The 13,774-nt window shown below is 37.9% G+C and overlaps 3 protein-coding genes across 4 annotated transcripts in view; 1 reads left to right on the forward strand and 2 right to left on the reverse strand.

The window, feature by feature from the left end:
• Nucleotides 1-617: 617 nt before the first annotated feature.
• Nucleotides 618-2,133, reverse strand: LOC147537625 (E3 ubiquitin-protein ligase ATL31-like). Its single transcript, XM_086644333.1, has one exon. It carries the CDS (start codon nt 2,096-2,098, stop codon nt 842-844), a length of 1,257 nt encoding a protein of 418 aa, XP_086500459.1. The 5' UTR covers nt 2,099-2,133; the 3' UTR covers nt 618-841.
• Nucleotides 764-6,951, forward strand: LOC147537626 (uncharacterized). 2 transcript variants are annotated; one of them, XM_086644332.1, is made up of 9 exons: nt 764-1,659; nt 3,445-3,488; nt 3,628-3,744; nt 3,884-4,000; nt 4,140-4,256; nt 4,335-4,415; nt 4,576-4,656; nt 4,776-5,551; nt 5,703-6,951. In XM_086644332.1, the coding sequence occupies exons 3-9, from the start codon at nt 3,629-3,631 to the stop codon at nt 6,740-6,742; spliced, it is 2,328 nt and encodes a 775-aa protein (XP_086500458.1). In that variant the 5' UTR covers nt 764-1,659; nt 3,445-3,488; nt 3,628; the 3' UTR covers nt 6,743-6,951. The 2 variants fall into 2 exon arrangements, with proteins under 2 accessions (XP_086500458.1, XP_086500457.1); XM_086644331.1 differs by lacking the exons at nt 764-1,659; nt 3,445-3,488 and having other exon boundaries at nt 3,603-3,744.
• A 3,415-nt stretch (nt 6,952-10,366) lies between these two features.
• LOC147537627 (uncharacterized) overlaps nt 10,367-13,774 on the reverse strand; it is a 3,997-nt gene continuing 589 nt past the window's right edge. Inside the window, exons 2-5 of the mRNA XM_086642809.1 lie at nt 12,053-12,886; nt 11,835-11,972; nt 10,879-11,623; nt 10,367-10,491 (exon numbers count right to left, since the gene is read on the reverse strand). Coding sequence (XP_086498935.1) covers nt 10,367-10,491; nt 10,879-11,623; nt 11,835-11,972; nt 12,053-12,886 — 1,842 coding nt within the window. The remainder of the gene's footprint in view (nt 10,492-10,878; nt 11,624-11,834; nt 11,973-12,052; nt 12,887-13,774) is intronic.

The raw sequence follows: 13,774 nt of genomic DNA on the forward strand, positions 1-13,774 counted from the left end.
ATCTTCCCTTTGCATTTTGTTTGGGCTTTAGACTGAGCAGTTCGATGGCACTCAGACAAAGCCTAATTCCTATTGTTCAAGCTTAACACAGATTAGGACTAATCTGGGTGCCTTTGGACTAAGCCAATATGTGGGACGCGAAAATAGAGGAAGGCCCAAGAATAAAAAGAAGGGATGCGTACACATCGTTCATAAATTTCCACTGCACAGAACATATTAACTGTCGTTCTCAAATAATTTTTCTTTTAAAGATTCTTGCTTTACGCGAGATATTATATTTATATTATATATTATATATATAATTTGCAACAAAAAAACAAATTATATATATAATATTACATTTCACATCTAATACTAATGGTTAGCCATGAGCCACTTTATAGTTCCTTTCCCTCAGCCATCCCATTTTTATGCTTTTTCAGTCTAAAAGCAAGTCAGAAGGAACCTAGGCAGATCTACTGGTCTCTCTTTTTTGGTTTAAAAAGGTCTACTAGTGATGGGAAGAAACATGAAAAAATGTTTTCACATAACTTTCAACTCTTTTGACACTAAAACAGATCGCTATACAATCATTCTAACTTGAATTATATGTCAAACTATTACCGACTAACACATGATTTGATAATTAAAACGTATATCATTCAACCTCATTTCGTAAATGTTTTACGCCACTCTTATACAAAACCTAATGAACTCTTGTAACTAATTATTTAACATGTGACCTCTCATCAGTATTAATTGTGTGAAAAGTAACTATCCCTACAAGTAACTAAGAAAAAAATTTCCACACAGAGGAAGGGAAAATAAATTCCCAAAGGAAAATATTTTCTTTCAGCTAAAATCAAACAGGAAGATTAGACGACGATGGCAATACTGAATCATTTTCTTCTTCAGATTTGGTTCCAAGACAATCAAACGTCGTTTTCTTCCCCGACGACAAAATCTTGGTCGGAGTTTTGATGCCCTCAGAAATTTGCAGTGACCTAACAGAGGAAGATGAATTCCTAATAAAGAAAGGGGGAGTTCTTGAAAATACCCACCGATCTGATTTAGCGCCACCACGTTCAATTCCTTTGAGTTTATAATTCTTCCCTCTACTACTCCCTTCACCACCACTTCTATATCCTCCACCACCACGATTACTTCCACCGGAAACTGACCCATCTCCGGTCGGAAACGCCAAACAACTTATCGTCCGGTTTAATTTTCCATTAACAATTTGCTTTCTTACATCTTCCGGTAATCTTAAAGTAAATCTTTCATGATTTTCTCCTGGTTGAATCAGTGAATGTCCAGTTGAATGTGATCTTGGAAATTTTCCTATAATTAGAGGAACTTTTGGTTTTGATCTTGTGGGTCGGTTCTGAAATGGGATTTCATTAGGGTTTTGGGTTATTTCTATTACTTCAATTGTTACTTCCGATGTGGGTCTTTCTTCTCCGGTGGTTTGGGTATCAGAAACTGAAACTGGAAGCTCTGTTCCAACAGTAGTAGCACCATCATCACCACCACCACCACCACCACTGCGGTTGCCGCCGCCGCAGCTAGTAGCTGATTCTTGTTGTTCTGGTTTAAGATTAGAACGACAAACAGGACAAGTAATATGAGAAGATAACCAAGCATCAATACACTCAGGATGAAAAACATGATCACATTTAGGTAATAACCTAAGTTCATCAATATCTTCAAATTCATTCAAACAAACTGCACATTCTAATGACCCTTTCCCTAATTTATGTTCTTTAACATCTGAGTAAAGAAAAATTGGAAAAGTATCAATAATTTCATGATCAAGTCCAACAATTCCTCTTCTTGATCTTCCACCATTAATTAACTGACCAGTACTTCTATCTTGATCACCACTACCACCACATTGACGAATATAAATAGTAAAAAAACCCATAAAGAAAAAAGCACTTATAATAACAACAATAATAATAGCCATTGATGGATTGAAATCTGTATTGAATCTATTATTTCCTGGTGAAAATTCATTGTTTCCTTGAGAAATGGCTATGGGTAAGAATACCCATAATAGTAAAATCACCAAACAGTAGTGTTTGTTTATTATGGGATTGAGATTGAGATTTCTTTTCATCTCTATGAGATGAGTATTAAGTAGAGAAGTAAGATACTAGTAACAGAAATAGAAAATGATGGAAGATTTAATAGAAGAAGGAAAAGAAGGTTTCGTGTGATTCAAGAAAGAAGTATTGTTATAGTTAGAGATTGATTATTGGCCGTTAGATTGATGATGTAAGGGTTGATGTAAGAGATGGCTTTACACGTTATAACGAGGTCCAACTGTCCAAGTAATGATATAGGATTTTTGAGGGAGAGGACCAAAATTAGCCCGGTAAATTAGCTTCCGCCCCAGCCCATGTCCGAATTGCGGGAGAGGTCCAAAATGTCAGATCCATCTGACAATTCCTGTTTCTAAGGGTTATTCCCTTCCCGTTTTGCCCCTGCCTGCTTCTCCCTTACCTGCCTTAATGGCCGATTGACATGGCAATTAATGAGCCGAAATTGTCAAATCCGGAGCATTAAATGAGGAGAAAATATCTCCAATTTTATTTCCTTCCCTCTCTAATCTGATTTCCTTCCCTTATCTCCCCGCCCAAATCTCTCCTTTATTTTCTTCTTTCTCTCTCTATCCTCTGTTCTCTCTCCTGTAATGGCGCCATTTTTTCATCCAAATTTTTGGGTTGAAATTTTCTGTCCCGCTCAAAATCTATCAACTGTTTCTAGCTCTATTTATAGACAGAAGCTCATCATCTTTTGAAAGACCAACTGTTACTGTTCTTCCACATCAGGTTAGTGATTTTAATGTTCATCATCTTCCTGGCTTGAAGGGAACTCTAGTGTTTTGCCTCACTCATCTTCTGCCATGAATACTTCTTAAACCCAAACAAAAACAAAAATAAAAACAAAAACAAAAACAAAAGCATTTAAACTCATCTTCTAGCCTTGAATGGTATCATTTAATGTTATCATTTTAATGTTCTTAAATCTCATCTTTTAGCCTTCAATGTTATCATTTAATGTTTCTTTTGGTCCACTGCTCTTTAAAGACAAACAGTTAGACACTACATTTCATTCATATTTGTTTTGCTTGACTGTCCCTTTCATGTTTATGCCCTGAATACTCCTTAAACAAGAACAAAAACATTTAAACTCATCTACTTGCATTGAATGAAGTAATTTCAAGTTGATGGATGTACTTCAAGACACCACCCTTAATGAATCTGTATATTTACTAGTCAGTATACAGTTTCCTTTTTGTTTTATAGTTGATTGTACATTTTGTAGTTTCTACTTAGTTATATAGTGTTTGTTCTTGGTCAGTTTTCTGTACATGTTTATATACAGTGGCCAAGTTTACCGTACATTGTTCAGTTCCCGTTTTGCAATATGTCTGTACTTTCGTTTAGTTAACTTTTGCAGGTCGGATTTCATATCTCTAATCTTAACACGTCAACTTTGAATCGGTATATTTTCATTCCTTATACTTTCGTTTTTATTGTTCAACTATACCGTACATTTTCCCGTTCCTTATCCGTTACCCCGTTTCCTCTTCGTTGGATAGTTTACGGAACATTCTAAAGTTCCCGACTTTCTCTTATGCAGAATGAACAGAGAAGAAATGTCGTCCCAGTCAAATGAAGAGTCCATTCGTGAACCAGAACGTCAATTCTTCAGTCTCCACCCATCAAGTATCTCAAGATCACCACCCTTAATGAATCGGTATATTTTCATTCCTTATACTTTCGTTTTTATTGCTCAACTATACCGTACATTTTTACGTTTCTTATCCGTTAGCCCGTTCCCTCGTCTTTGGATAGTTTACGGAACATTCTAAAGTTCCCGACATTCTCTTCTGCAGAATGAACAGAGAAGAAATGTCGTCCCAGTCTAATGAAGAGTCCATTCGTGAACCAGAACGTCAATTCTTCAGTCTCCACCCATCAAGTATCTCAAGATCACCACCCATAATGAATCGGTATATTTTCATTCCTTATACTTTGGTTTTTATTGTTCAACTGTAGTGTACATTATTACGTTCCTTGTCCGTTATTCAGTTTCCTCGTGGTTTGATAGTTTACAGTACATTCTAAAGTTCCCGACCTTCTCTTATGCAGAATGAGCAGAGAAGAAATGGCGTCCCAGTCAAATGAAGATTCCATTCGTGAAGCAGATCGTGAATTCTGCAGTCCCTACCCATCAAGTACTTCAAGATCACCACCCTTAATGAATAGGTATATTTATTAGTCAGTATGTCCTTCACCTCTGTACATGTTCCTTCACCTCTTCACCTTATTCCTGTAATTATTCAGGTTTGAACTTGAATTCTTCCCTTCGAATGCTTCAAATTTGTCAAGATCATCACCCTCAATGAGTACAGAAGCAATGAATCGGTACATTTTCATTCCTTATATTTTCAATTATATTGGTCAAGTATTTTGTACAAATTTAAGTTCCTGATCCGTTCGCCAGTTTCCTTGTCGTTTGATAGTTGACGGTACATTATTCAGTTCCCTTTTCCTATATATCTATATATTTCGTTAACTTATGCAGGTTGGAATGTGGTTTTGTCATGCCTAATTCTTCAATTGTGCCTCGATCATACACTTCAATGATTCCACAAGAGTTGAATCGGTACGGTACTTGGTGTGTTATACCTTTTTTTGACTGGGAGTTGTAAAATGTTTGGTTCCCAATTAAATGTACGGTTAGTTTTTCCGTTCCTGGTTTTAAACTTTGTGTATTTTTTGTAGGTCGCCCAGTGATTTCTTCTTACCCCCGCCTTCTAACCATGGTGATGGTTCCACTGCTCTTGTCAGAAGAGAACCTCTCCGGTCTGAGAGTTGGCCTGAAGTATTCACCCATGAGGGTCAAGAATTTCCTGGCGGTGTGATTGCATTTCGCCAGGCTCTCAGTCGGTACTCAATCAAACACGGTTACAATTATGTGTTTGTGAAGAATGACCGCGATCGTGTCACCTGTGTTTGCAAAAGTACAAAATGCAAGTGGAAAATACACGCGGTTGCTCCTCTTAAGTCGAGATCTATGTTTATCCTGAAAGCCTACAACCCCGTTCACACCTGTGAAGACTTCATCACTGGTGTACGGAAACCTCGACTATCGACTGAAGCTGTTAGTTTATTGATTGCAGAAGACATTAGAGAAAACCCTACCAAGAGCACGAAGGATATTGTTAGTTCCTTCAAAAAAGATTATGGTATTAAACTGAGTTACTACTACTCATATCATGCTCGAAATGCGGCAATTTGTATAGGATTTGGTGATGAAGCTGATTCCTATGCAAAACTCTCCTGGTATGTTGATGCTCTGTCACGATCTAATCCTAACAGTCATATCGATCTGGAAGTTGATGAAGAGTCGCATCGTTTTGTAAGAATTTTCATTGCTCTTGGAGCATGCATAGAAGGTTACAAGCATTGTAGACCTCTGATATTTGTTGATGGTACGTTTGCTAAAACAAAGTATAATGGATGTATTCTTGCTGCAGTTGCGAAGAATGGAAACGACGGTAATTATTCTATTTCTCTTGAAACTGTTCCTTGTACATTGTGTAATTGTCAGAAAACCATGTAGTTGTCTGTTCATTAGTTAGTTCCCGCGACATGCTTACATTTACAAGAAACAGTAATGTATATACTCAATCATTGTGTTGTACGCAGGTTTTTTCATTCTTGCCTATGCTGTTGTTGATGTTGAAAACGATCACAACTGGCTCTGGTTTTTTGGGAACTTGAAGAAGTGTATAGATATTGGTGAATCACTTACTTTTATGTCTGATAGGCATAACGGTATATTAAATGGTGTTCGGAATGTATTCCCATCGGCCAACCACTCCTACTGCGTGTGGCATTTGCGGAACAACTTGAATTTACGAGTTAGAAATGGTGCCAAGAAGTCAGATTATTTTCAGTCATTGATGTTCAAAGCGGCTCGTGCACTTACTGCCTCGGACTTTAGCAAATACACTGGGGAGATTTGTGTAATGGGTGGGGCTGGAGCTGAAGCTTTTTTGAACTCAGTCGACCCTGTTCATTGGGCAGATGCCTTCTTTCCAGGGAAAAGGTACGGTTTAATTTGCTCTTCCTTGTCTGAGTCCTTCAATTCATGGATCCGAGACGAGAGAGTTATGCCAATAACAGTCATGCTCGATATGCTGCGAATGAAGATCATGAATATGATGAACGAGAGGCGAGTTGAGTCATCTAGTTGGTCTACTTTCTTATGCCCGAAGGTAGATAAAGAAATGCAACTGCGTTACAAAGTGGCTTGTAGTTGGACGTGCGTCCAGTCCGGTGAAGCTCAATACGAGGTATTGTCTATGCCCTCCCATTCAGTTGATTTGGCGCTACGGACCTGCACTTGTCGCAAGTGGCAAGTAGAAGGCATACCATGTGAGCATGCGATTCTGTGTATAAAAATGAACGGTGGCGATGCCTCTTCATTTTTTGATTCCAATTTCACTACCGAAGCCTATTGTAAGACGTACAGTCATCCCGTTAAGCCTGTACCTACGTTTGATGAGCCTAAATCATATGACCCAGACACGATGATTCTTCCTCCTCTCACAAAGCGACGTCCGGGTAGACCTCGTACCACTCGAATTGAAAGTGCCGGGTATTTTCCCAAAAGACAGAGGGTGTGTGGCAGATGTAATCAACTGACGACCCATAATCGTGCATCTTGTAACGAACCAATATAGTGATGGGTTAGCACTCATGTGGATGATTTTGTTTAGCACTTCTTCAAGTGTCCAGTATTTTGTTAGCACTTCCTTTTGAAATGTAAGTTTCTTTTTGTTGTCTACTGTTGTATGTAGAATACATCTCAAAAAGTTTGATGTCCACCAGCAAACGGGCAGTACATTGTAAAACTGAATGTACATTATAAAACTGGCAGTAGATTATGTAATGCCTTGTACCTGTGATGTAAGTTGTATGTGCATTTCATATTTTCTAAGCATTGAGTACCTTTCACATCTTGTGTCCTTTGGTCGAAATTGTACATAATGAATGAGTCTAAGTTGTACAAGTTTTACCCTTCAAAAAGTTTGATGTCCACCACCAAACGGGCAGTACATTATCAAACTGAATGTACATTATAAAACTGGCAGTAAATTATGTAATGCCTTGTACCTGTGATGTAAGTTGTATGTGCATTTGATATTTTCTAAGCATTGAGTACCTTTCACATCTTGTGTCCTTTGGTCGAAATTGTACATAATGAATGAGTCTAAGTTGTACAAGTTTTTACCCTTCAAAAAGTTTGATGTCCACCACCAAAGGGGGAGTACATCATAAAACTTACTGTACATTAGAAAACTGGCAGTAGATTATGTAATGCCTTGTACCTGTGATGTAAGTTGTATGTGCATTTGATATTTTCTAAGCATTGAGTACCTTTCACATCTTGTGTCCTTTGGTCGAAATTGTACATAATGAATGAGTCTAAGTTGTACAAGTTTTTACCCTTCAGAAAGTTTGATGTCCACCACCAAACGGGGAGTACATTATAAAACTGACTGTACATTAGAAAACTGGCAGTAGATTATGTAATGCCTTGTACCTGTGATGTAAGTTGTATGTGCATTTGATATTTTCTAAGCATTGAGTACCTTTCACATCTTGTGTCCTGTGGTCGAAATTGTACATAATGAATGAGTCTAAGTTGTACAAGTTTTTACCCTTCAAAAAGTTTGATGTCAACCACCAAACGGGGGAGTACATTATAAAACTGATTGTACATTAGAAAACTGGCAGTAGATTATGTAATGCCTTGTACCTGTGATGTAAGTTGTATGTGCATTTGAACAGAAACATTGTCAGTAAAGTATAAAACTGACAATACATTATCTAACTAAAATACCTTTGGTCGAAGTTTTTGAAATTAAAAACCTTAACTTAGTTATCCGCTCTGGCATAATACAAAACATAATACAAAACAGAAGTATTTTTCAGTACAACAGTAGTTAATAACATTTGTACAACATTTTTTACAATTATCAGCTGTCCTTTTACATCATCTTACTCCAAGCCTTTTGTGACTCCCTTAAAATTTTGTACGTCACCTCCGTTCTCATTCTTCTAGCTCTGTCGCTAAATTGTTCGGGCTGCGTGCAACTGTCTGGCATGCGAAAGTCTTGACTGTCTATGAATATTCTTTCCAGATGCAGCATTACGAAAAGACCGCAGTCCGGTCTGCAGGATAAAAACAAATTTTTCATTATACCAAGTTGTAGCCATTAGAAGAAGTAAAGAAGAGAACAACTCAATGTCTAGAGTACGGTAAGTTATAAAACTGCTAGTGCATTATGTAATGTCTACTGGACAGTAAGTTATGCTTTGTGTGTTTTGGAACAAATCAATTTACAGTAAACTATAAAATTGACAATGCATTCTGTAATGTCTAGTGTACAGTAAGGTATGCTTTGGGTGTTTTGGAACAAATCATATTATAGTAAACTCTATAACTGACAGTAAACTACAAAACGGACATTATAAAACTGAAAGTGAATGGGACTTACTCTTTCCCTTGCTGTGGACATTCTTCTTCCCTTAAAAATGGGATCTTTTTCTTCAGTCGTTTTCGTCCGCAGTTCAATTCATTTAACACACCTGCAAGGACTATTGCAAACTCCCTTGCATTCTTGTTGCACGTTTGAGCGAGCTGTCGATCATTGATTAGTGAATTATAGTGTATCCAATCATTTTCATGGAACCTATACACCAGAAGCGTCCAGTGGTAACCATAGTATTCATCATTGGTGTATGGTGTGTTAATTGGAACACACAACACTGAGGTATGGCCTTTGATAAACTGCTCCTTAATTCTGGTCTGCAAATTTGCAGTTATTGTATCGGGGTGCCGTTTCTGGTTCATCAACGTCTGCAAATTACCAATAATACATTTTAAGAAATATTTGACAGTAACACAAAACAAAAAGTTCGAAGCAATCTTACGTAGATCAAGGCTGACAAGAATATGATCTCTTTGCTTTTGTTATCTGGCCTGCTGTGGAGGTGGTCTGCAAACCAATCGATGATTTGAGAGTCGCACTCCCTATACATCATTAGATCATCTAACTCTTTTCCAGTTAGACGGTGTTCATTATCTTTCTTCCACACCTCCAGTCTGTACCGTACATTTCAAAATTTACAAGACATTCAATAATGTACGTGACACATTCAAATGTGTAATAAATTAAAATATTTACAAGAAACTTACTTTTTCCAGCCTTTCTGGCAGAACTCTAGCAGTAGAGGTCTTTCTTTCTGAAGCACATAAGGCCAAAGCCCACCTATTTTCCAGTTCCCTAAGCTCTCTTTGTCTTCTTTGTTCAAATTCATGGGTTCCACAGCCACAATTTCCTTTCCCTTATCTGCCTTGAAAGTCGCTTTCCGCACACGTGGGTTTTGCTTCACCCTTCTTATAAGAGAGTTTTGAAGAGGCTTTGACCCTGATTCTCCTTTGCTTGCCACCCTCTTTGGAGGGGAAACAGTTTTCTTTAGCACTTCCTGGACTGACTCTTTGCCCATTTTGATTATATCTGCAAAATCAGAATTAGGTGGTGTCTGCAGAATATCGGAAGTATTATGTTTGCTGATCCCCTCTTCTGGTGGTGTCCAAACCACTATTTGGGTGCAGTCAATTCCCAGATCAAAGCTTGGTGGCGTAAGTTGGTTGTTGCTGATTGTACTGCCCTTCTCTTCACTTGCTACATCTATTTAATACAATGTTAGAGCTTAGGTTTGTTAAATATTTTATAATCACTATAATAACATAAACTTCATCTATTTGAAACAAAAATATGCGAATCTTACCTTTTAACAATTGATCTTTTTGTTGTAGTTTGAGTGTTTCCTCTCTTTTATGAATCCTTTGAAGCCAGGAGTCATCGTCGCTCGATAGATTAACGTCCCTGCCCCCAAGGTCATCTCTCTCATCCTCTCCGTCCTCTTTGTATTTCTCTGTTTTTATGTAATCGGGAATTAATATATGTCATTGTTATCCTCAAATTTACTGGTAAAAAAAAAACTGAGGATGCATGGCAAAGTTCCCGATGAGTTTTCTCAATCCCGGTACCCGTTTAGTAACATTTAGTTAAACGATATGCAGAATAACATGAATTAAAGTTCTGTTAAAGTAAACATAAGCTCATAAAAACCTTGACTAAAAGGGAACCACCTAATATGTCATAAAGTACCTTTGTTCAAGCCATTTTAATACGATAACCACTAACACTAAACATGTCATGAAACATCCTATCCTTAACTACTCTTTAGTACTATTTAACTTTGATTGAAATGAGTTTGACTGTAATCGAAAATTAGAGATTGCCTTTTCCTTTGCCGGCATGCTTTTGCTTCTTTGCATGATCCTCTGACTCGGACGATTCATCAGCATCATCTGTTTCACTGTCACTGTTTTCTGCTTCACCGTCTTTCACTGTTTCTTCTTCACTTTCAGTCTTGTCTTCATCACTTTCACTACTTTCTTCTCCATTTTTTCCTTTTATTTCAGTTTCCTTCTTACCCTCATCTATCTGCATCTGTTCTTCTTCACTACTATCACTGTCTGTCTGAGTCTCACTTTTCTGACTTTTTCCTGCCTTATTAATCTCTTTTCTCTCCACTACTCTCACTGTCTCTTCTTCTTCACTACTCTCACTGTCACTTTCCTTCTTACCCTCATCTATCTGCATCTCTTCTTCTTCACTACTATCACTGTCTGTCTGACTCTCACTTTTCTGACTTTTTCCTGCCTTATTAATCTCTTTTCTCTCCACTACTCTCACTGTCTCTTCTTCTTCACTACTCTCACTGTCACTTTCCTTCTTACCCTCATCTATCTGCATCTCTTCTTCTTCACTACTCTCACTTTCACTTTTCTCCACTACTCTCACTGTCTCTTCTTCTTCACTACTCTCACTGTCACTCTCACTTATCTGACTTTCCCCTGCCTTATTAACCTCTTTTTTCTCTACTCCTCTCACTGCCTCTTCTTCTTCACTACTTTCACTTTCACTATCACTCTTACCTTCCTGGTTCCCCTCATTCTTCTCTATCTCCTCTTCTTCTTCTTCTCCACTCTCACTTTCAGTTTCACTTCCTTCTTTATTCCTCTCCTCATCCTTTCCTGTCTCACTTTTATCCTGACCCTCTTCTTGTTTATCAGTTTCACCACTTTCAGTTGCACTTCTTTCTTGTTCCTTCTCCACTTCTAGATTTTCCTCTCCTCTATCCTGCTCTTCCCTCCCATCACTCTCACTTACATTTTCTTCTCGTTCTTCCTCCCTTGCTGCTTGCCCAGTTTGTTCCCCCTCAGGTTCTAGCTGTTCTTGACTTGGACCCCCTTCATATGTTGCTGTTTCCATTCTATCTTGTGATTGCAGCACATCTGAATAAGCTTTTAAAGCTGAGTCTCTTTCCTCGCATGCTTTTGCCAGCTCCTGTCTCAAAAGAAAGATTTCTCTTTCTTGGTTCTCTATTCTCTTCAACAAATTGGTTAAGCTCTTTGGATTTTCTCCTTCTGACAAAATTCTACTTTCAACATCATTTTCTGGCCAGATTCTTCTTTCATATACCTGCAAGATTTTAAAAAATACATCAGAAAGTAACACAACTTACTGACAATTACACAACTGAGAAGACATTAGAAAACTGACAAGACATTAGAAAACTGACGCTTAATTACCACACTGACAGCACATTATAAACCTGTTGATACATTAAAACACAGACTGTAAATTTGTTACTACAGTTTATATGTTTCAACTATTAGATGCAGAATTATACCTGGTCCTCAATAAGATTTTGAAGTTTGTCGTCGAATGTCTTATCAATTTCTTGCAGAGACCATCTCACCAATCGAGGCACTTCATCCTTCACCTTGCTTATTCTATCGTAGCATAGAGTATGCTCGCAGAACCAGATCTACTCAGAGATAAAAACAATTACATAACCAATAAAATGTCACTGAATATACCAAGTGTCGTGAAGAAAATAATACTTACAGGAAGGACAATTAGGCATCCAGAAGCTTTGATTGGATCGTGTGGGTGCCAACTGATCCTGTCCATCATGTACGCGTGCACTGCTCTTGCCCACGATACTTTTTTTATTGTTTCCATTGATTCCAAGCAGTTGAGGAAGATCGGGGGAATGGAGTAACCAGTACTCGAAGCAAAGAGTAGATTAGCAGATAGGGATAAGATTACCAGCTTAACAATGTCCATATCATCCACATCTACATCGTCTACGGCTTTGTTTAGAGCCTCGGATACCGAGTGACATGTCACATAACCAGGTATTTCTCCGAAATATTTCATACAGAAGTCAATCTGTGGTTGCCTTAATACCTTGGTTTTGGGTATCACATCTTCCATTTCCCCCTCCATTGGCAAGCCCAGGATGAGGGCCACATCCTCTGCTGTCAGTTGAAGCTCTTTGCCTGCAAGTGTGAATCTTTCAGTCTTTGTATTGTAAAGGCTGAGGATTTCGAAGATAGCTTTGTTGGGTCGAACTGGATTTGCCATATCGAGCTTGTTTTCATTGAAGGCTCTCAACAGGTTTTTGAAAGGAGTCTCATCCAACAACTCCTTCTGTCTCTCACTCAACTTAAAATAAGTGGTCTTCATTTGGTCCCAAATTTTGCGTAGGGACCACTTGTATGCCTTGGAGAGTTTGCTATTCAGTTTGTCCGGTCGATTTTTCATCTCTTTTCCCCCCTGTTCACTTCCCTCTGCTTGAGGTTTTGTTGGCTTCTTTTGTTTCCGTTGAGGACCCTCAGGTTCTTGGGATGCTTTCCTCTTTCCTTTTGTATTCTTCACAATTTTTGGTTCAGCTGCCTGCAGGAACAAAGGAGTTTACAGTAAATTTAAAAACCGACAGTAAACTATAAAACTGACAGTGCATTATGTAATGTATGGTGTACAGTATCATATGCTTTGTGAGTGTTGGAAGAAATCAATTGTCAGTAAACTATAAAACTGACATTGCTTACTGTAATGTATTGTTTATCATATGCTATGCTTTGTGTTTTTTGGAAGAAATCAATTTACAGTAAATTATAAAACTTTCAGTGCATTATGTAATGTATAGTGTACAGTATGCCATGCTTTGCTTGTTTTGAAACATATCAGTTTACAGTAAACTATAAAACTGACAGTGCATTATGTAATGTCTACTGTACAGTAAGGTATGCTTTGTCTTTTTTGGAACACATAAACTTAGAGTAAACTATAAAACTGACAGTAAACTATCTATTAAGAGTAAACTACAAAACGGACGTTATAAAACTGACAGTGATTTTGACCAAAGCTTTGTGCATGGGAACTAAAAAGTTTCTAGACCTCTGGATCATGTACATGAAACTAAAAAAAGGTAGGATGAAGTCAGTGATTTGTGAAATCTGCAGGTTAATGGGGTGTGAAAACAGAGAAATGAAGTAAGATGCATCAAATCTTTATCTGAATTTCTCTGTTTTCACACCCCATTTACCTGCAGATTTGACAATTCAAAGCTTTGTGAAAAAGTAAAACGAAATTGTGCATGGAAACTAAAAAGTTTCTAGATCACTGGATCGTGTACATGAAATTAAAAAGAGTGTGGGCTTTTGTACCTTCGTCTTCCCCCTCGGACTACTCCTGGTTGGTTGTTTTTCTTTCATCTTATTTTGTTTCACGGATCTCGACCTTGTGGTTGCTGGCTCTGTAGCGATTTTTTTTGGTGAGGTT

This window comes from Eschscholzia californica, unplaced genomic scaffold (assembly GCF_041429995.1).
Source record: "Eschscholzia californica isolate CP2 unplaced genomic scaffold, dmEscCali1.0.p SCAF_5, whole genome shotgun sequence".
Classification (NCBI taxonomy): Eukaryota; Viridiplantae; Streptophyta; class Magnoliopsida; order Ranunculales; family Papaveraceae; genus Eschscholzia; species Eschscholzia californica.